Here is a 23,876-nt window from a genome sequence, read left to right as displayed (position 1 = left end):
TAGCCATTTTCGTTATTACTTTCCGAGTCCGAGGGACTATTGCTGTAGAATCTATTAATAGCATTCAAGGTTAAACACATGACTCCTAGAGAGTTACCAAAATACGAAGTTATCTTCTCCTTTCGTTCTCAAAAGAAGAGTTTGATCCTGGCTCAGAAGGAACGCTAGCTATATGCTTAACACAAAAAAATAGATTTGAGATTCAGTAAGTCAGTCGGTGGATGCTTTCTTTTTGTAAGAATAAATCCCGGTGAAGTACGTGCTGAGCGGGCGAAAGTTTTGCTTTCTCGTTATTCGTGGAGGGGTCGCGGAAGAATTGAATTGGGTTCGACTCCCATAGCCCCGATGTGACGAAAAAGACTGATTCAACGAGATACGCCGTGCCTGCATTAAGATTTCAAACTTGTCGTCTACTTTCAGGAAATGTTTGGAACAGAGAACTTACAATAATACAACGCCGCATTCTCCGAAAATTGAGAAACAAGAAGAGATCTATTAAGAGAAAGATTTATTCGAGAGAAAATATTAACAGTTACATCCAATCACAAACTACACGAAAGTTGCCCCTTTTTCATGGAGATTTACCCATCACAGAGATGCACAGAGGAAGAGAACGAACTTCATATATCCCTTTTCTACTCAATCCAGAAACAAGATCGGACGTTATTCCGGTTCGTCTCCGTTTTCGTGAAACTATTCCTCAAGCAAGGCAGCCGATAAGTCATCGAAAGGTTTGTGTGAATAATGGAATGGTAAGCATTACTCATTTTAAAGTGTCCCGCGGTGATATAATATCTTTTCTTGAAAATGACGCGAGAGCCCGCGGTGAAGAAATAAGGAGATCCTTCTATATCGAAATCTCAGTTGAAAAAATAATAGGCAAATTCCGGGATCACCCGGTAAGAATGTGGAGAAGAACCAAAACAGAATGGTTCCGCCTACTCAAAACTAAGAGGGGATGCCGCCTACTACTAAAAGACCGGTTTTTGCAACATACGGATAAAATTGCTTCTTACCCTTATTATTATGCGGTTGGGGTTTTGCTTCAACGATGGCTTTTTAAATTGCTTATGGTGTATTTGATTCTCAACTCCTTAGGAATGGTAATAATTAGTCTAGCGAATTTGTTTCCATCTATTGCTATTGTCCCGCATATTTCAGGGCTTGTCGCGCCCCTGTACATGGTTCCTGGCACCCCCGAGGTGGATTGTACGCTGCGTCTGGGTCAACCAGAAGTGGATTGTGCGCTGCGTCTGGGTCAACCAGAAGTGGATTGTGCGCTTCACAGGGTCGAACAAGCGCCCTCTTTTAATTTTAAGGAACTTGGGGGCGGTGAAGGACCCTCTTCCTCCGAAGGAGCGGCAGTGCATGGAGAGGTGGGTCGGCCTCCCTTCCACCTGGAGCTTGCTCCTCTTATTGAAACTAAACTACGCCAATACTGTTTGCGCCGGAAAACTGTTGAGTTATTTCCAAGTTCCAATCTTAGCAACCTGGATTATAAGAAGCTATCACTTGACTTTGTTGAAAGATACAAGGGCAAGATGATCTCGGAAAACCAGTTAGACGAAAGAAGGACACTCTATAGTTCCCTGTACAGCTGTGATAGCGTCTTGTTTACTTTTCTAAAGGAGAAGTTCTAAAGATGGCCCAATTTCTCTTCTTTCTTTTTAACCTCGTTAGCTCAGCGGTAGATTTGTTGAATAATAGCAGCCGGTTGAGATATTTCGTTTTCGAATTTCCTGCTATTGCGTTCCTTTCATCGAAAGCCTGAGAGAAGCGGGAAGGGAGAGTCCTTTTTTCCGGCAAGTCCAAGCGGACTTTTCTGAACTACGCCAAAGCGGCGGAACAGAAGCCACACTCAGAAGGGAGTGGCAGGGAAGGGGTCGATAAGCGGGGCAAGTATGTTTCTCTTGGAGTTGTGCTTATGGCGACGGGACTAATTTGGAAACATTGGGCAATTTACTTTATACTTCTATTGCTGCTCAGAAGAAATAGGGGGATCAGAGACAGTCACTGTTGGAAACTGGGGAGTTGGCTGATAAAGATGGACAGTCACGATCGCGTAATATAAATTCTTCGGCCTCGTCATCGAAAGCGGCTTCCAATTGCTCGGAAATTATAAGCTATATGGGGGACTTGGATGGTGAGCAAAAACAATTGATCAAGAAGTTGGTCAACTTTCGCATGAAAGAAGGTAAAAAAACGAGAGTTCGTGCTATTGTTTATCAAACTTTTCATCGCCCAGCTCGAACTGAACGCGATGTAATCAAACTTATGGTTGACGCCCTAGAGAATATAAAGCCCATATGCGAAGTGGAAAGAGTAGGAAGAGCAGGTACTATTTATGATGTCCCCAGGATTGTAGCCAGGGATCGTCAACAAACCTTAGCTATTCGTTGGACCCTTGAAGCAGCTTTCAAACGACGTATAAGCTACAGGATAAGCTTAGAGCAATGTTCATTTGATGAGATACTGGATGCTTACCGAAAGAGGGGAATTGCACGTAAGAAAAGGGGGAATCTTCATAGACTGGCTTCCACCAATCGAAGTATCGCGCATTTCAGATGGTGGTAAAGTGAGACCACAAAAAGAGCTCTTCCGAATGATAAAGAAAAAAGTGCTTAGGTTCGTTGGAAAAACCAACGCAAATCTCATATTTACTTTATAAAGCCGGATATATAAAAGGTTGGAGAGAGTGACTTTATTTTATTCTCTTATGTTATGTAAGTAGCTATGTAGTTAGTTAGTCTTTTTTTTCTAGTAAGCCTTTTCCCTGTGTATTAGTTCCCCTTTTTGCAAAAAATAAGCCCCAGCTCCCTAAGAGGGACCCTTCTCTGATAAGGAAGTAAACAAAAGAATCTCAATTTTACGACAAATCTGGTCCGATGGCTGTTCTCAACTAACCACAAAGATATAGGGACTCTCTATTTCATCTTTGGTGCCATTGCCGGAGTGATGGGCACATGCTTCTCAGTACTGATTCGTATGGAATTAGCACGACCGGGCGATCAAATTCTTGGTGGGAATCATCAACTTTATAATGTTTTAATAACGGCTCACGCTTTTTTAATGATCTTTTTTATGGTTATGCCGGCGATGATAGGTGGATCTGGTAATTGGTCTGTTCCGATTCTGATAGGTGCGCCTGACATGGCATTTCCACGATTAAATAATATTTCATTCTGGTTGTTGCCACCAAGTCTCTTGCTCCTATTAAGCCCAGCCTTAGTAGAAGTGGGTAGCGGCACTGGGTGGACGGTCTATCCGCCCTTAAGTGGTATTACCAGCCATTCTGGAGGAGCAGTTGATTCAGCAATTTCTAGTCCTCATCTATCTGGTGTTTCATCCATTTTAGGTTCTATCAATTTTATAACAACTATCTCCAACATGCGTGGACCTGGAATGACTATGCATAGATCACCCCTATTTGTGTGGTCCGTTCTAGTGACAGCATTCCCACTTTTATTATCACTTCCGGTACTGGCAGGGGCAATTACCATGTTATTAACCGATCGAAACTTTAATACAACCTTTTCTGATCCCGCTGGGGGGGGGGAGACCCCATATTATACCAGCATCTCTTTCGGTTCTTCGGCCATCCAGAGGTGTATATTCCCATTCTGCCTGGATCCGGTATCATAAGTCATATCGTTTCTACTTTTTCGGGAAAACCGGTCTTCGGGTATCTAGGCATGGTTTATGCCATGATCAGTATAGGTGTTCTTGGATTTCTTGTTTGGGCTCATCATATGTTTACTGTGGGCTTAGACGTTGATACCCGTGCCTACTTCACCGCAGCTACCATGATCATAGCTGTCCCCACTGGAATCAAAATCTTTAGTTGGATCGCTACCATGTGGGGGGGTTCGATACAATACAAAACACCCATGTTATTTGCTGTAGGGTCCATCTTTTTGTTCACCATAGGAGGACTCACTGGAATAGTTCTGGCAAATTCTGGGCTAGACATTGCTCTACATGATACTTATTATGTGGTTGCACATTTCCATTATGTACTTTCTATGGGAGCCGTTTTTGCTTTATTTGCAGGATTTCACTATTGGGTAGGTAAAATCTTTGGTCGGACATATCCTGAAACTTTAGGTCAAATCCATTTTTGGATCACTTTTTTCGGGGTGAATCCGACCTTCTTTCCCATGCATTTCTTAGGGCTTTCGGGTATGCCACGTCGCATTCCAGATTATCCAGATGCTTACGCTGGATGGAATGCCCTTAGCAGTTCTGGCTCTTATATATCCGTAGTTGGGATTTGTCGTTTCTTCGTGGTCGTAACAATCACTTCAAGCAGTGGAAACAACAAAAGATGCGCTCCAAGTCCTTGGGCTGTTGAACAGAATCCAAACACACCGGAATGGATGATACAAAGTCCTCCAGCCTTTCATACTTTTGGAGAACTTCCTGCTATCAAGGAGACGAAAGGCTGTGTGAAGTAAAAGAAGAAAAAGTATCCGATTGCTACTAAGAACCTAACATAACATTTTTTGAAAGCCCTGAATCCTTACTCTGTACGGAGCAGGGAGGCATAGGAGCGGGGCCTTACTATAAATAGAATGAATATTCCCGCGCGCGGCACACGAACTATGACTATCTGAAATTGACGGCAAAAGACAAAACAAAGAAGGAAACTCAATTATTCATCCAGAAATTCCGAATTTGCCTTCGTTACGACAACGGTATTACATGCAAAAGCAGCCCTGACTCGGGTTAAAAGGTCTTGTGAGTCTAAGGCCTGTCGTTCAGCATTAAGTAATCGGATCCAAATAAATCTGCGTACAGAGGTTTGAGCTCTTTTTTTGGTCCTCATACTTCATAAAAACGGATTCTTCCAACTCCCCGTTACCTATTCCATCCTAAAGGCGTCCGGAGACAGTCCGAGCTCAAAATAGGACCTCAGAGCCTCTCCTAGCTTCTTTATTTTTGCGAGTTACTCTGTAACCTGCACCTCTTTAAATTCCTGTGTTGGTGGGTCCCTTAGCAGCTTTTCCAATAATCTAATTATGGATGAAACCTATTCCTTAAAAGAAGGTTGCTATTCCAACAGGTGCCTATTAAAAGTTAAAAGCATGGGACTCTGGTACCATACTTGCAAAAGCAACGTCCCTTGATGCCTATAGCTTCAACGAGCGTACCATTGAAGTCGCATCAACCCTCGCAACGTACTGTTTCCCTTTACTTTACTCTCGTACGTATTGAATTCCACCAAACTCCTACTCAAATGGGAAACTGTTTGACCATGGAGTAATGAAATCCTGTAGTGATGCTACTTAAAATGAGAGGTTAGTGAAGGGATTGGGCACTTGACCAATACTCGTTTTCAATATCAATAGAAATATAGAAAGAATGAGAGTAAGGATAAGAGTCGAAGCTCGAGTTAATGCATCAGTGAAAGTACGATCGGTCCCATAGCAGCAACCGAAGCAATGTACCGGTTTTCCTTCACTCTTGTATGGAATATTCCACCCAAATCTCGATCAACTGACCACGTGAGAATACCGCCAAGCGCCACCCATTGATGACACACCAGATCCAGAAGTAATAAGTATATACCACACGAGTTAGCACTGCGTTTTGGTGCCACTTATTAGCTGGGTCTCGTATTATCTTGTCACCCCTGAGTCCCATGGACCGAACGATCCAATGCACCATAAGAGCAGCGTAGTGAAACCCTATAATGAATAGTGAGAGTGAAGAAAAGCGGTAGTCGCTCCAATTGATACTTCAGTTACGTCTCGTATTCTTGGTATGATCGGTCTTTGAAAGCTTGCCAAAAGAGAAAGGTAGTTGACTTATTGGCTAAGCTTCCTTCTGCTACCTTGAGCTGTTCACTCGTAAACTACTAGATCCAGTCGTTACACGCCTTCTTCTAAGCCCGGGCAGGCAACTCACTAACTACAGCTTCTATCTCCTCTAGGTCCCATTAGACTGATCCTTAGTCCTTCTCCCCCGCAACCAAGCCTTAAGGCTTTCCTTATGAGATGGGATGCTTGCTCACTAATCGATTGCTTCTCTCGAGATGCGAAGAATAGCGTAAATAAAGACTCTCTTGGTCCTTTCGAAGCAGATATTCGTACGCCATCGGGTTATTTGAAGATGGCATTGGTTTCGGCTTGACTGCTTTCTTCCTTGGTTTCCTTTTGGTTAGAAGGGCTCAAAGCGCCTTAGGCTAGCAAGGGAAATGGATTTAGGAAAGAAGGATCCCACGTCCCATACGAAAGAAAGACCAGGCGATAAAGAATAAAGAAGGCTATGGGGAAAAAGATACCAGACCTGGATCGCTCCAGGCAGATTCAATTCTTTCTCCCCCAGACCCGGCATAAGAGAAGATCCAAGGCTATTATCCTCTATCTATAAAGGGTACCTGGGGAAATAGTAAGAAGGGGCTACATGGTAAGGAATATAGATATCACCCTTATACCCCTTATAGAGATAAGACAAAATATAGATATCACCCTTATACCCCTTATAGAGATAAGACAGGCCTATCTCTATAGTGAATTCTATCCAGGGTTCTATCATCTATAGAGTGTGGACGCTGGCTACTAGAACTAGCGGTCGTAGGGCAGCATGGAGCTGAGTTAGGCACTTCATGTTTAAAACATTCCAATCCATCTACAGGGGACCCTCTCACAGGGCTAATTTATGGATGCCCAATCCCGGAAAGTATCAGAGGCTGTCGAGCGATCCAGCCTCTCCCTGCATATATGGGTAGTCTAGTACACCACGGTCACAGCGGTGGCGGCCTCATAGTACACCAACGTGCCGGTGTTACTATGCTAAAATCCAAGGCTTATACTCTGGCTTTTAATCTGACCAAATCATATGTTCTGTTCATATATGTCTGTTGATTCTGGATCTAATGTTACTCCTTCAGTCTCTGTTTTGCTATATCGTTATACCACCAGTCGGAATATGAGATCTACGATAGCTTTTCTCAAGAAAAATATTCTGACATCGGGTGTAGCTAGATTACCCGATAAGGTTGCACACCTCTCTCTGGGTAATGATCAACCATCTGATGAATCATCATCCTCCAATGTTGTCTCACGTCGTATTCCTCGTAATATTACGATTAATCGAAATAGAACTCAGATAATGCCTAATAGTGTTCTGGGTTCCCATATGTCGTATGTCTGTAATTACATGAATAATATTCGTTCTGAAGCGCACTTCAAAGTAAATCATCCTGTGTTGACTTTTCCTCATGGTTTGATAGACTGTCTATTCAAAAGTCAAACAACAACCTTTATGGGTTTAGGATATCATTTTAATCCAGGCCAATCAGAGTTTATCATGCATGATGCTCGATTTCCATCTAGGTTGATGAAGATGAGTTACACTTGCTGGATGAATTCGCTTCATTTATCCATGAGTAAGAAGATGTCATCGGCACGGGAGTTGTGTTCGTTTAGTCGCCAGGATGGAATGAGAAGTGTCTTAGATTTGAATTACTATAAAAACTTAGTGGAGGTTATAACCCTCTTTAATGGTACCTTTGGACGTTTTTTAATATTAACCTGTTCGGGGATTGGTTGCACAGTGTGGTATAAAATTTTCCCATGTATTGATGGTCAAGTTCCTATGGAGCTCTTTACACCTATCGTCTCATATGATCCTATCAACAATATGGACCTTTTGGATCCCTCCTACAATTGTGTTGAGTTTACAGCTCAAAAGGATATATCTGAGAAGATCAAATCATCATTTGCGAATGTTCCCCCGTTTTCTGGGATGAATATCCCGGCTAGTGGTGTGGTTCTTCGGAATGTATGTTTAGGCATAATGATTGCCTTCTTAATTACTACAGGTGTAGTAGATATGAGTAATGTAATGAACAATGTATAGAAGGATCAAAATAGGCATTGTACTTCATTCACTTAGTGTGTCTAACGTCTTACGTTCTCAAAACAACAACCTTGAAGATTGTATTCTAAAGCGCTTTAACTCGTCTTTATGTAGACGTGAACAGCTATTGGAAGATATTCTCTTTGTTTATAACGATTTAACTACAACTACAAGATGGTCTATGCCTCTTGATCAATTCGAATCAATTCTACGACAAATAGCATCGGATGAATACCATCTATCTCCACTAAGATATCTTCTTATCCCGGAGTATGCTTTTCAAAAGTCTTTTGTCGAAGAACTGGTATTATCATACCCTGATATCATGTTTCGAAAATGTCGACAGCATCCTGGTTCTATAGAGGTTCTTTTACCGCATAATGATGATGTAGTGGTCTACACTGGTTTAGCACGTTTCTTGTATCGTCTCTCTTGTGGTAGCTTACCGCATAATGAGGAATGCCGAATATTGAATCAATCAAGTATCGAGTCATTCTATAAAAGTCTTCTAGGTAGAAGGGTTCAAAGGTTGTACTCTATTGAATTAGATGAATCCTTGAATTTCATTCAAAAAAGGCTTTTATTAGAGACGCTGTCTCCTATCCTTCTTGATAGGTCTGTCTATAGACTCATATCAGAGTTATTGGAACTCAATATCTTCTATAAGGATATGTATTATCCACCATCACCTTATGGTATACCAACTCTAGGTGAAATATGCAGAGTCTTATTCAATCTATTCTTGGCCGAAAGCTTTGATCTTGGCTTTGCTCGAAAGTATCCTAGTATTGAGTTTGAGAGGTATTATGATACTGTTTTTATCTTTATTAAAGACGATGAACAAGAACAGGCTTTCTCCGGGATAGAAGATATGCTGGCAGATCTTGATCTAATCAACGGCTATATAAAGTCTATCGATACTTTAGGATGTATGTACTCGAGAATAGGACTTGTCAAGAAAGTCTTGCGTATTGCACCTGATGGCACGTTAGAACGTGGGGAAGATCGATTTGATTGTATTTGATTCGAGTAGGATGTTGCTATGCAGTAGAACGATCGAAGAAAGAAACCTCTTGCATGTGCTCTTTCGTCACTGTTGGATGTGAGGTTACGTAGTATCTCGACTGAGTTGAAGAGGCTTCGCCGACTGAGAACAGAAGAGGCTTCGCCGACTGAGAACACCTAAGAAAGAAAGCTTCTAGAACACTTATCTTATGCAACTACTGTGGTACCACTGCAGTGAGGCTTCGCCGACTGAGAACAGAAGAGGCTTCGCCGACTGAGAACACCGCTACCCTAATAGAAAGCTCCTTGATGTGCCGGATAAAGCAAATCTTGTGCCGGACTCCGATCCCTATGCTTTTCTAACTCACACCAGAACAACTGCTTTCTAAGCTAAAGGAGTTTAAGCCTTCCTGTACAGGGTTCTCTCACAATAGCAAATACAAGCCAGAGATATGTTCTTCTTCTATCTCTTTATCTTTATCTAGAAATATTAGACTACCCTCCCGACTAAGATTTTGAGTTACCTGTTGTCTATCAGGGAAATTACCCAGTATTGCGAGTGTTCTATCTTTCTTTATCCAGTTTTATGGCCGGTCTTCCCCGCAAGCAGTTCATTTGCTCGCCCGAAGCCTTAGCATGGTTCTTAGTAGGATTGACCCACCCTTAGCAGGGTACCAAAGAACATGAGTATTCGCAAGTCTTTGGCAGCTAGGGTTGCAATTGGCTAGTAGGGTTTAGTATCTAAGCGGCTGGCTAATGTTGGGAATCCACCCATCTTGTCAGTAGAGTAAATCGCCCTTCTTCCTTTTCCTTAGCCGAAGGGAAGCACTAAGACAGAGTCTGCAGCTGGTAGAGGAGGACGGCGCCCTAGCGAAAGTCGAATTATCTTATTGGTAGTACGTGTTAGCTCTCTTGTTCTTAGACCGGAGGAGGAGGTAAGACAGGAGCAGTAGTAGTACGCGTGCGAGTCATAGTAGTTTTCTAGTTTCGAATGTTGATTGTAGCTTTAGTCTAAGCCAAATCTTAGTGTTGGAAGTAGTGTCGATCCCCTCCACCCCCTTTTTCATTACATAGGCAATTGAGACCAGGAAAGAAGGCATTTTACTGCATTTGAAGGTCACTAGTTACATTGACATGATAGGGCTTAAGCTGGACTTGTTGCTGAAAAGAAAGGGTCGTCGAGACGATCAACCTATGAAGAGCTGTAGCAAGTGAGTATACGAACGATAGAAGCTAGCTAGCAACTCTATATAGCTTATCTACTATTTCTATAAGACCGTAGGCAAGTAAGAAAAGGTGCATAAGAGAAGAAAGAATAGAGATAACAAGACTGATAAGAAGAGTGAGGCTTCGCCGATTGAGAATAAAGAAGAGTTAAAGAAGAGCTGTAGATAAGCTTCAGCAAATCACTTTTCAAAATCTGAGCTATGCCTGGAAGCTCTAAGCAAGTGAGTCACCCGGGAAGGTATACTATGCCTGGAAGCTCTAAGCAAGTGAGTCACCCGGGAAGGTATACGAGCGATATATGCAGTAGCTGTAGCTAGTTAGTCTTTCGGGGGTATGGCAAGATACTCAACCAGGTAATCACTCTTTTATATGCATCAACAAAAGCCGTAGCAATGAAGCTTGAACGTCAGTCGAGTGACTTTCCACCAAAGGCTAAAGTAAAGTAAACTACACTCCACCAACTCGTTCCATAGTAGTCACTGGCATCCTATCTTTTCCTTACCGCTCCGTGGGTTGTTTAGGGCGAGCCAATAGCATTCCCTCTTCTTCTTGTTTAGTTAAAGGTCGTCCCTAGTCCGTCTATATATCATGTAATGATTAGTCAATCTGGTGTAACAGACTCCACTAACTAGAAGGCTTAGAATCACCACATTCATCATCAACGAGAGTTCAAGCGTCGAATAGGCCCATCTTTTGATCCGGTGAATGACATAGCTTAGCTTTCTATATGATAATTCTAGCCCGCCACCTTCCCGGTAGGGCATCTCCTCTTTGACTCCTCTGATCCTGTACCCAAGGACTCTATTTTCCTTTTCCATGAACTTCCTCATATCTTATAGGTAATAGAGTCTCAAAGCAGGGTCCCCCAATGACAGCCTTCTTGTCTACTCACTTTTGGTACTAGTACACCTTTGCGTGGTTTCTGTCTTCACTTTATGGCAATTCTCTCGATCTCTGATAAGTCAGCTAAAGGAAGAAAACTAGAATAGTTTCTAAGTGAGTAGCTTTCTGTTCTTATGAAGTAGCTAATTTCGTTCCAATGGCAGCTAAAGATTTGTTTATTACTAATGTAACGGTCGGGGTAACACCCATGCGATCCCATAATCGCGATATAGCGCTCAATTATAGTCATAGAATGGATTTGATGATGGGTAGGCGGAGTCTATTGGCATGGAATATGGAATCTTTTCCACGTAAGCTGGTTGTGCAAAGTTTGTTTTTTCATACAGGCAGTGTGATTTGGGGAGATTTTGTTTGCTCCGCAAGGTAGCCAGAGCCAGCCAGTTTTTCATTAAAAAGGCATGATAGTCTTCAACTGCAGAAAAGTAGTGCGGAGAACTAGTCATAATTGTGCCTGCCATGCAATTCGTACTGCATGGCGAGATTCCTCTACCACTCTATAAATAGAGGCTCGATAAGTGCGACTTCAATGAGCAGACGATTACTGAAAACTTTCAACAGAATGCCTTTTTGCGGCAGTTACTATTTCCGGAAATTGACTGAAAGTCGCTTTACCGTGCATACATTAGGAAAAGAGTCCTAGCTGCTATACTAATATCTACTTCTTTAGCTAAACTGTAAGAGAGTAGAAGGAGCGGATACACCTTTTCAAAAGGCTACCGGGGCAGTTGCCAACATCATAATGGAGATCTTGATGTACTTGGACAGTAAATGCCAGAGTGAGCCAGGCAGTCAAACCCGATCGGGAAGACCTAGTAGGAGGTTCGACTCTTGAACTCTATCACAGTCTAGCGATGGACGAGGGAATAGCCTTTCCGAGATAAAATACAGTACAAAGACGAGAGGAAAACTTATTGATGTAGTTGCTTGTAGTGATTTCGTCGAGATTGGATTGGTGTTGACCCGAGGAGGACGGCTAATAATTTATATTAAAAATAGCGGACCGATGGGGTCGTTTTTCAAGCACGAATAGAACGATCTAAAGGGGGTGTGCACAGTTAAGAAGAATAAGTTGTTTTCAAGTTAATCAGATGAATCCTATAATAAGTAAAAGGGACGAAAGGGATTGATTGGGAAATTAAAATGTTAAAGCAAATAATGAATTAGAAATGAGAACCTGGTGATATGCTGTTAGCTCATAAAAGGGCTCCTTCAGAGCTTCAATGACAGGTGTATCGCAAGGTCAGATGCTTCCTTTGCTAGCGAGGTTAGATCAGTCAAATGAAGAGTCTCCATGTCGTATTCTTCTATGTTGCCGAACCTATTGGGCGCATCCGAAGCAAAGTAGAGTTTTCCAGTAGACTAGAGATAGAACTAGCACTAATAGATCTCAGATTCCTAGAAGAGCAATAAAGCGAAAGAAGCAGAAGAAGGTTCTGAAAGAAAGCTAGCTCATCGCCTCAAATAGAGCCTTATCACTACGCCCCTGTTTCCGATGGGGAAACCACAGACAGATATAGAGTTTAGGCGGGCGGGGGGGCATATAGAATAGGTCCTGCTATAGAATAGCTATTCCAAAACAACTTACTGGATTTCATTCCTTTTACAGGGGAGTTGACTCTCTTAGTGTTCGTAACTATGGAGAAGTAGATCTTCATCCGCAAAAGCGTAATAGCTCACTGGTCTAGCCGGGAAGAAAGGCGGATTCCCCCCCCCAATTAAATAGTCTTTGCGCGGGCCGGTCCCCGAGAGTTAGAGGGTTATCAGCCAAAGTTTACAGAGTAGCTTTTCCTTTGGTAAAGGAGAGTTTCGTCAGGTTGAACGTTTGTTTGGGATCAGGCTTAAGGTTATGAAAGATGCTCGACCAAATGGGAGAGGTTATTCAAGAAAGAGAAAAGCCAAGCTTTAACCGGCGTTAGGAGAACAGCATTCCCCGGTGGGGGAGAACCTGTTGAGAAGTTGGGTAAGGTAGAGGAAATACACAACCAAGCTATCTAGCCGTAGGAGATACAAGCATTGGTGTTTCTACTGCAGGGTTTAGCTCCTAGCTATCGTAAGCCCTTTTTTTAGGAATACATATCATAGACCATATACTTCCGTTGGATAGGGTATATAGATAGAGGAATCCCCTGTTCCAAGCTAAGGTACGGAGTAATCAGCTTTTACTTGATTGAGTACCTTACAGCAGGTATTCTTTAATAAAGGATACAAGCACCGGCTAGCGGCCTAAACACCAGCGAAGGAGATGAGAGTTAACTCACCTTTGTTTAGGACAACCAGCTTTCACATTGGTGTTCATACGAAGGATTTCTCTTAGTAGACGTGTTGCTAGACAGTCCCGCTTCGCGAAGAACCATATTTAGTTGTACACGACTGTTAAAACAATACTTCCGGAACAGCGATAGGAAGAGAACAACCAAACTATTCAAGTGATTGATTACCAAGGATTGGCTGGCCGAAGCGAAGGTTGTTCACTTACTTAGTTGTTATACGCCCGAAAGAGCGTTAGATTCGATTACTTTCATTCTCACCATTTTGTGACCAAAAGAAAGTATCACATGATTATCCCAGTTGACGATGAGTGGACTAAGCCACTGGATGATGGGGTTTTTGATATGAACACTCATCTTTTACATGGGTTGATTCATTGTAATGGTTTCGGCCATCTTCTTTCTATCAATGGGATGGAAGGTGGGTCTAAGTTCTTGTATGGCAAAGAGATAATGGATCTTTGGGACAGAATATGCACCAATCTTCACACTCGGTAAACCGCAGTTCTTAAAATCAATCATATTCATTCTAAATTCTGTTTGCTGATATGCCTGAATATCTTTTATTTTTTGACCTTTTCAGTAAAATTACAGTGGAGGACGTGTCTGTGAAAAGGGGGATGGATCTACGGTTGCTTCACGGTATTGCAGCATACGGAAGGCCATGGTTTGGCAGATGGGGATATAGATTTTGCCAAGGGAGTTTTGGAGTAACTAATGAAAAGTATGAAAGGGCTATTGAGCTTCTTAGTTGTCTTGGACTTGATCAGATCATTCAAGACTTTTGTTCTTCGAAACTCTATAGTGATGTCAAACGGATCATTTGTTATTACAGGGACACAAGTGAATCTGAATTGATCACAATCAGGGATCTGTTTCACTTCATGCTTTCTCTCAAGTCCCGGGGTTTGCCTGCAAGAAGATCACCCACTAATGCTGTACTATAAATTTGTTCAAGATCCTCAGCAAGAAAATATGTGCAGAATAAGAATGCCAGCAAAAGGAAAAATGGAAGGTGCAAGAAATTCACCACGCTGGCTTCCAATTTAGACAGTAGGTGGCCAATGAAAAGAATGCAGTATGTTGCTGAAGTTGCTGTTAATGCACTTAGAGAAAAGAAAGCAGCAAATGGGGGATATAATTGTGAAACGAGCAGGCAAGAAGTTCGGGATGCAGCGCGTATGCGAATTGGAGATACTGGTTTGATTGATTACATTTTAAAATCAATGAACAATGTCATTGTTGGTGGGCACGTTGTTTGTCGAGATGTGAACCCACAAACTCGTGTGTTGGAGTACACTATTGAAGAGGTTTGTGAGAATGGAGCTGCTGTTCAAGTTGATCCAGGATCGAATTTGGTTGTGCTTTCACAGGATCAGCCACAGGCTATAATGCCTGGGATTGATGTTTACTCAGATATTGCATACTTGTACAACAATGTGTTTTTGGAATATCAGAACTCAGAATGGGTTGAGCTGGCGGTTGAAAGAGTCCTCGATAGTAAACAGTTTGTCAAAGAGTGGCTTTTTATAGATGAGCCTGATCAGCTACTGAGGTTTGTTTGTAGGGTGATTCCTCATTTGAGTGATTTGGAAACTGAATTTACAAGGGGATATCCGCCGGGAGAACACATTGCAGTTCCTTTGCGCGATACTTACTATCAGGGAGAGGATTTTGGTAACTGAAGTTAGTGGACTGGAGGGAGTGGAAGATGGAGAGGTGTTATTTGGCATAGTTGAATCGGGGTCTGAACTATGCTTTAGGGCTGTTGGAATGGATTTTGGTTCTGAATTGAAGTATGAAGGTGGGGCAGATAATTGGACTGTTAAATGCAAATGTGGAACAAGGGATGACGGCGGGGAGAGGATGGTGGCTTGTGATATTTGTGAGGTTTGGCAGCATACTCGCTGCATTGGCATTGATGATTTCAATACTATGCCGCCTTTGTTTGTATGTGACAGCTGTTGTGCTGCCCTTGCTCCTCCAAGAACCATTCAGCCGAGAATATGACTTTGAGTCTCTTGGGGCTTGTTATAACTATTGAGAGGTGGTTTGTGGAGTGCTAACTAAAGAATGATTGCAGCTGTCTGCTCATTTACTGTACATGTTCACCGTCGTAGACTACATGACATTCTGCCTTTATTGTTCTCTGGTAGAAAACAGAGATAAGATAGAATTCTTTTGACTGTGTGTTGTACATGATCATGATCTTGTAACCATTCAGTTCATACTAGATATCCTCAATCTGTAAAGAAAATAGATTCTAAGTACATAATCTGGAGACCTTGAAATGGAACTAAGCAACGGATGAGTTGATTGCTGCTGCGCATAAAGAAGTAGGAGCGCGCTTAAAAAAATAGTAAAAGAATAGCTGTTCCTCTTGCTTTCCTTAAGCTTCGCATAAGCGACTACATACCTGCGGCTCCCGGCCTCTTAACTTATTAAGTTCTTTCCTTTGAAATGAAACAAGCTTAAAAATAGAATATCGTAAGTTAAAGAAAGAAAATTTTTAAAAGGCTTTCATATAGAGAACCCCCATCCCTCTCTAAAATTCTATCAAAGGGCCCTCTCTGTTTCCATTTTTATCTTTTCTTGCGCCTGTCCTGTCTTGTACCTGTGTTGTTCTGTCTTGTACCTGTGTTGTCTTGTCTTGGACCTGTCTGGAGACACAGCAGTTCTTTTAAGTTCTTGGTCAGTACTGGGCGGGGGGCGGCAAAGAGCATAGATTTCTTAAAGAATTTATATATTTCCAAAACTGTCCAATTACTAAACTAAAGAAGGGGCGCAATCCTGTTCGCCGCCAGAAGCCTCTTATCTATATTCTTAATATAGATATAGATAAGAACTTCGTCTTCTCTTCGGAAAATGGGCTCATCATTAAAGGACTCTGCTCGAAGAAAATGGAAGAAAGCCCATCCAAAAGGGCCACCCGCCGTAAAAGATGCGTTTGATTAAAAAAAAGGAAGAGGTGTTTGAAATTTTTCAAAAAGGGTTTAACCATGACTGCTACTGCTCGTATAGAAAGGAAAGAACCAGCAAAGAGCGCCATTACGAGGGAATACATTGTAATAAAGATAGAAGGTAGTCGCAAAGCACTTCTATCAGAAGAGATAATATATTCTGCCAGAGCAAAATTTCAATGTCGAAGTGTCGTGATTGCAGAGAAAAGGGGTAAAAAGGAAGACCAAAATAGCTTTGACTATTTAATTGGTCTTCATACGAAAGACGCCTCTAAAAATACATACAAAAAGAGAAGTATGGGGATGTTTTCAGAAATATCGAATTTCACTTTATTAGATTCCTCGTCGAAAAAGGGAATTGGAGGGTGGGCGCGCGCCCTATGTTCTGATGAATTTGATATTATTTCGTGTTCCGGCGAATTAGATAATAAAAAATTAGAGCATATTGCGATGCAAAGCAAAAGAAAAAAGAGGCGGTTTATAACAAGCGTAGCCTCTATAAAGAAAAAGGACGAGGGCTGCAAAAAGCCGTTAGTCTTTCTACCTCCCTCCGGCCGGGACGAAGGCTTTTTGTTTTTGCTAATAAAAGGTATAAAAATCCTTTTCTTTCTGCTAATAAAAGGCCTAAAAAGCTTTTTATTTGTGCTAATAAAAGGTCTAAAAAGCTGTTTATTTCTGCTAATAAAAAGTATCATAAAGGGCCTTTTTATGATACCGACATACCACATAATCAAACTAACATTTAGTTTTTTACTTTTTATCTATTTCTTCCACTACAAGGGCGGGGCGCAGATCACGCCAGAAATGATACAACAACAGACCCTTGGGGATATTTTTGATTGGCTTACTGACTGGAGAAATCCAGGGCTGCCGGAAAAGTTCACAAGGGTGGAAAAACCTATTCTATCTATTATAACAGATTCTCTGGCGGGTTTTGTTTCTGCGGTTAACTATCTAGGCGCCTTCGTCGGTAAGGCCAAACTTCTGGTTACTGAAACAAGGGGGTTTATCGCATGGGTCTCGAGTTTCCGGAGTGGGTCGTAACAAAGTTAGCCGTAGGGGAACCTATGGGCTGGATTGAATCCGCCATCTACGGGTTGACTACTTTCGTCCGCGCCTGGTAGGAATTGCTTAACAGCTGGCCAAAGCTCGTCCATGAGGAGCATGCCAAGCGAGAAAAGCACCTGGAACAGGGCTAGCCTGACAAGCAAGAAAACTAGATTCGGATGAGCCGTGCGTTTGGCGAGATTCGAAACAAAAAACCAGAAAGTGAAATCCACACGCAATAGAGAAAAGTAAAATAGTACACATAGAAACATGAACCTTGTTGAGGCAACTGATCTAGCTCTTGAAATATATAACATGATTGATCCTATAGTCGTCATTTTTGTTTTAGAATAGAACCCTTTTTAAAGAGGCTCCGGACGGCGCGTTGTCCTAAGCCCTGGGCCCGGGCTAGCCCTTGCTTACGGATCTTCGCCGCTTGCTTTTGCGCCAAGGTTGCTTACGATCTTCTTCTCTTATGCAATTTCGAGTTTGATCAGAAAGTTCCACTACTAATATTATTGAATCTGAAGATCTCAAACAGCCTGATACTGCAGCACCAGTAGGTGACTTTTTTGCTATTAGGCATCGGGAAGAATTTGCTTTCATTGTTGATGGCAGTTTTCAGGTGACTGCACAAGATGTGTCAACAACGGTTGCGATGACAGAAAGTTGTAATTTACAGCAGAAGAGAGAGAGCACACGTATAAGGCACCACCTATCACGACAGGCTGAACTGTCTATAGGATATACTTCTCCCCTCGTTCCTCCCCCTACTAATAGGAATGTGACTGTCCTCTATCCCTAGTTGTAACTGACCTTTCCCGCAACTTCTGTATTTATTATCGCCTTCATTGCTGCTCCTCCAGTCCCCGCCGCTGCAGTAGAGTTGACTTTATAAGAAGTATATAAACACAAAAGGTACAACTCTTTCATAGTGGTATTTCCCCTAACTCGGTCTGGAGTTGAGCTTCCTTGTTAGCATAGCAGCTTCAGTTGAAGAGGAAAGGCCTTGGTGTACCAACATTATTGTAGTATTGGCCGATGCCCTTGATCAGGAAGTCGAACATTAACATCGGTTTTTACTGATGTCAATGGTCCACTAGAACTAATATATTAAGTTTTGACAAATATCATTTTCCATTGTAATGATGTTTGTACCTATTTTATTAATACACATTTTAAAAATATAGATTCCAAAAGCCAATGAACTACCAAAACCAATTGTTGAATAATATCAGTTATCTATAAATCTAACAACCAATATTCAAACATCTGGTACAACAGATTCATCTAATCCAAATATCAAGTACTACACATATCCCTCCATATATTCTACTATTGTCTATACAAAGAATTTGACTTGGTACCGACAATAGCATGTAATATATCATTTGAGGAACGCCATTATTCTTCTGCATCTTCCCACTCCTTAGTAAAGCTCCTGTAGCTTCTGGTCCCGTACGATGATAATAAGTTTTTGATAGACCTGAGAGGATTATTTTGTTGTAGAATACTTCAAGCTATTAAAACTGTAAAAAACTATCCTAAAACAACATAAACAAAGAAAAATACCAAAAAGCATGACATTCACCTGCCACTTTACTGTCTCAAGACTAGTTGCTAGTTGACGCCTATGATTGTTACCGACACAAGTACCTATGGTCAGGATTACGGGTTTCTTGAGCACAGACTTTGCTCGAGCATAAAACTCAAAACACTGATTCCATCCTATAACAAAAATCAACCACTTTAAGTCATAGCATAAGCAATAACTTAAACATCTTCTCTTATAATGTATAAGATAACACTCATACTCAATATAGAGAGAAAATAAATCAAAAACAAGTTTTAAAATTACCATTTCAAGGACTTCTATTATATTGTATGCCTTGTCAGAGATCACAATAAGATCTTCAACAACCGGGACTTGCCACTTCTTCATATTGCAGGCGAGAAAAAAGAGCTGTATCCCAACCATTGGAGCTTTTTCCGAACCAGGTTGAATGGCCAAAAACCTGTCAATCAGATTCACTATAAGATGCAGGGTCTCCTGCATCGGCACAAATTTATAGGGTCTCCTGAATCAGATAGGATACAGGTCGAGATTTAGTATCATGCAATTGTAAAGATGAAAGGTACAAGGTTTTAGCATCTGTAAGTGAATGTTCAACAAGTTTAGATCAAATGATGCATTAATAAGAGCCGAAAGACAATTACAATTTACACATTTAAGTGTTGAAACAAGCTTAAAGCTAATTTTACCTTTCCCTGCTTTAGAAGCAGCTGAAAATATGGATGCCAAAGCAAATGGAATGCTATAGGTCACCTGTATCGAATAATTAAGAAACCAGAATATGGTTGTTAGCATATGTATAAGAGGAATTCCCAATACTGCGAAAATAGCAAGAGCACCAGCCCTGACTTTAGGAGACGGTGTTAGAGCATCCCCATCAGGACCAAATTGGCGCTGGGAAGCAGCAACTTTGCTCACAATTAGTATCAAATATGACATGGTTGCACCATTTTATGATTAATATAATAATCTTTCCAAGTTGCAAGTAGGCTGCAAGTGCCCCCAGCAAAAAAATTATTTTTTTATGATTAATATAATAATCTTTCCAAGTTGCAAGTAGTCAACTAAATCTGGACATTTACCAATTCTTTTATAAACATGCACTAGGCTGCAAGTGCCCCCAGCAAAAAAATTATTGACTACTTGGCTTTACCAAGGAGAAGCTGTTTTACATAACGTTTGTTGCTAGCATATGGTCCAAAATAATTACACGAGACTCATCAGTAAATTATTAACAAAGAACTTGAACCGGTCCAATATTAACAAAGATATATTTCCCCCTGACGATATTTTTTGCTTTACTTATCCCTGAGGAAACAAAACAAAGATAATTATATGATTGAAAGCCAACAAAATGATTGCTAAAAATGAGGAGCATATTTCTGAAATTAAGGCTTGTTATATTATTTCTTCACCACCCAAACAAAGTAATTAAACAGACTGATAATAAGCCTATTACAGAAATGTAACGCAAAAACATACACAACCATATGTTATTTACCATAAAAGTTTGTTGGATACTACTGGTACTACGTTTATTTTCAGATGGTAACACAACAATTGTAAGTTCCTAAGATGCCTAGAGACTTCATCAATGGGAATTTTATATTAACTTTTCGCCATCAATTATATTCAGTAACCATTACACATTAAATTAGCTCAATAAAAAGCCTCACTGCATCTCCTAGAGAAATCTACAGCCCTCTCAACTTCTTCGTCAATGACATTCTTGTAGCCTCTCTTGAACTAATGATGCCTCTTGTGAAAAATTAAGACATATAAACACTTCAAGGTGACAAGAATTACAATATGCTTAAATTACTTTACCCAGCTTCTTCTCAATAAATATTAGTAAAAGGTGACCTGAATCTTACATTACTCACCAACTTACCTTTACCTTTTCCCGACTAGCTTTGAAACTGAATAACTACGAAGCCCAGATGCTTTACTATTAGTCTTAGCATCAATGATGGTTTATGTGGGAGTGCCTTTATCAGAGCAAAGAGACGACTTGTCACTCTTATCCTTGGAATCATTGGTAAACCAATCCACGGGCCTGATATCACCATTCCATGATTCTGCGACAACAAAGTTCATGATAATGAGGTCATTATTATATAAAATTGTAGACTCTGATATATCTTAATCAAACAAAGCAACACAAATGTTTAACATACATTTTAACTTAAACAAAGCAAAAAAATTAAGATCAACACAGGCATAAATAAAGCCTCAACAAAGCCTCGTATACTCGGAATATATATAATTACACATAAACATATCATATGTAACACCCACATAAACAAAGTCTCAACTAATTAACAAGCTCCATTTGAATAATTAATCAACTTCATTAACTATTTATAACTAATTAAAATCAAATCCTTCACTAATTAAAAAATTCGGGTTTCTAAATAAAACTCCCAATTTGAAACTTGGTGCTTAAAACTTACCAATTCAAGCTCTGGCCACTTTCAACTTGTACTTATAGTTCTGACTTCTTTAAGCCTCTTCTCTGAACTTTTAAACCTCTGTCTTTTAACTTGTTTTTGACTTTTTCACCTCCGAAGAAAAAGAGCAGTGTTGGGGAGAATTGGTTTTGGGAGGGAGGTATTATATCAAGAGAGAAAGGAGATCGAGTTCTCCGGTCGATCAAATTGTGAAGAGAGCTGAGTTCATCGGTAGAGAGAGAGAGAAGAGAGAGAGAGAGAGAGAGAGAGAGAGAGAGAGAGAGAGGAGATGTGTGTTTTTTATTTTTGTTTTATGTTTTTAGATAAGGGTGGGGAGATTTGGATACTTAAAAATTTGAAGTAAAAATGGGGGAATTTTTAAGAGGGAATGAAATATTTGGCTAAGGGGGAAATAGAAGAGGCGCGCTGAATCATTTTTTAAAACGACTTACAACATCGTTGGGCTAAAAAGTTGATGTCTATATTAACAAAAGACATCGGTTGATTAAAAATGATGACTAAAAAACCTTTTACATCGGCTCCAGGAGCAACCGATGTCTAAGAGGCGATGTCTATTCTACTTTTTCTAGTAGTGATATGCCCGTATAGGTAAAATACAATACGTCGATCATACTCCAATACAGGACGGACTAGAAGGGACCTAAGCAGTCCTTGATTGGGAGATTTCATCCCTTCAATAGCAGCCCTTGTACTGATTTTAAGCTCTTCACTGGCGCCTTTGTATGTCTCAACTTGACCTCTTATTGCCGGTTATAGGCTTGGTTGTCGGGCCGGCAGTTCAAAAATGTTTCGGATACAGCCCCAACACGTCTTTCGTCTAATCGGGAGAAAAAAGGAAAAAGGCGTTATTGCTGTGCTTCCCTTCCCAGTCACCATTCCGACAGGGAATGAAGCGAGGTAGATCTAAGAAGCTTGAAACTAGGCAGCAAAATAAGGAAGAGTGGCTTACCGCAGGCTTTTCAAAACAAATACTTCAAGAGATATCGGCTAAACGAAAAGGGATTTGTGCTTTCCTCTTAAAGTAGGGGTTGGACCAAGAAGATAGGTCACAAGTGGCCTTACTCTCTTTGTTTCGGAATGAGGATGGGAAGGCGTAGATCCTCGATCCAAGTCTCGTCTTTTGTTTTGAGTGACGATGCTCTTTCAGAACCTTTTAAGCGGATCAAAGACCTAGATGATCCGTAGACAACATCATATACGCGGTAAACTAGCATAATGCAAGCACTAAGGGAGGAAACTACCTAACACCATTGCATTATATACGCTATTTCTTTTATCGCTGGTATACCTTTGATAGGCATACTTACTACGAGATTCGATTCCCCGAATGCGGTACTTGGTTGGTTTCCTGGTAAAGAGTGCTACAACGACATCCCCTAATTAGGTACACAAATGGCCTTCCGCAAGAGCAGTTCTACGGTTGATTCACATTCACTCAATGCCTCTAGAGCCCTAAAGTAGCTATTGTAGCCCTACGGCAAGTGTAGCTAATGCAGGCTAAGGTGCAAAAAGAAAATATCGTAAGAAATAAATAAATTCTCAAGCTCTTCTCCTCTCTGATTTTATTCGTAGAACTTGTCCATCGGAGTAGAGGAATGGTTAACTCATCAGACTCATGATCTGAGGATTGTAGGTTCAAATCCTGCCTCCGAGAAGTAAGCTTGTTGAAAGGCAAGCCCGTTCTTGCTTTTATTCGCTGCGTCTGGCAAGGGATTACACGAAAGAAGAGAGTGCGGTCACGTAGCTAGCCCCAATCGAAAGCTTAGGTCGGAAGACTTTAGTGAGTAAATCGGAGACGGATTTAATCGCCCGGCAAAACTAGACCTATAGCTCCTAGTATTTCTCAGAATCACTAGCCGGATGCAGCAACAGAAAGCACATTCCGGCAGGAAACAAAAAAAAGTGTTGCGCAAGTTACGCTAGAAGATAGGTTGAAACCTGTTTTGGTTGAAAGGATATGAAAGCCTGACCCGGAAGAACAAAGGCAACTTGCCCCATAGAGTGTGTGGGCCGGGACATCCCAGGCCCTTGTATTCTTGATGTTTATGCCTCCGCTCCTTCTTCATGGATTATATCCGCCAATAGCCATAAAATGTGAGGCAAGGAAGCTGCTCCTAGCTAAGGGGTTTACCGTATTCTCTTACCGGAAATCGGCTTGGTAAAGGCTTAGCAGACCAACTACCTAATACTGGGATCGCCCAATGGCGCAAACGAAGAAAGTTACGTAAATAGGTCTGTCCATTCGTGTAGCTAATACAGCAGCAAGTGTAGCGTCGGAAGCCACTGGTGTGTTATATCGGTATAGTAGAATAGCATAGCAAATAGATGCCTTCTATAGCTAGACAGTATAGTCTCAAGTATTGCAAAGAAACCTCCGGCAAGTCTAGTTGTATAGTCTTATATGCAAGTAGTTAGTAGCCGCGCTCTCTAGCAACCCTACCAGACTTCTATTCTAAGTAAATTTATCTTTATGCAAGCGTCATAATCAATTATCAAGTACTGCTATGTTGTATAGAGTCTTGCTAGCAACAACCGGAGTAGCCATACACGCTATGTAACT

At 41.1% G+C, this 23,876-nt stretch overlaps 1 protein-coding gene across 1 annotated transcript; it reads left to right on the top strand.

Annotated features, from left to right (window-relative positions):
* Nucleotides 1-340: 340 nt before the first annotated feature.
* Nucleotides 341-1,640, top strand: LOC141700800 (uncharacterized; the record flags this gene model as incomplete). The annotated part of the gene is made up of 1 exon (XM_074504482.1): nt 341-1,640. A coding segment is annotated over one exon (1,300 nt), but the record flags the coding sequence as incomplete, so codon positions are not given.
* Nucleotides 1,641-23,876: the final 22,236 nt, after the last annotated feature.

Source organism: Apium graveolens, unplaced genomic scaffold, assembly GCF_009905375.1.
Source record: "Apium graveolens cultivar Ventura unplaced genomic scaffold, ASM990537v1 ctg2931, whole genome shotgun sequence".
NCBI classification, from domain to species: Eukaryota; Viridiplantae; Streptophyta; class Magnoliopsida; order Apiales; family Apiaceae; genus Apium; species Apium graveolens.
The sequence above is the reverse complement of the archived record's forward strand: the minus strand, read 5'-3'. Positions and strand labels throughout refer to the sequence as shown.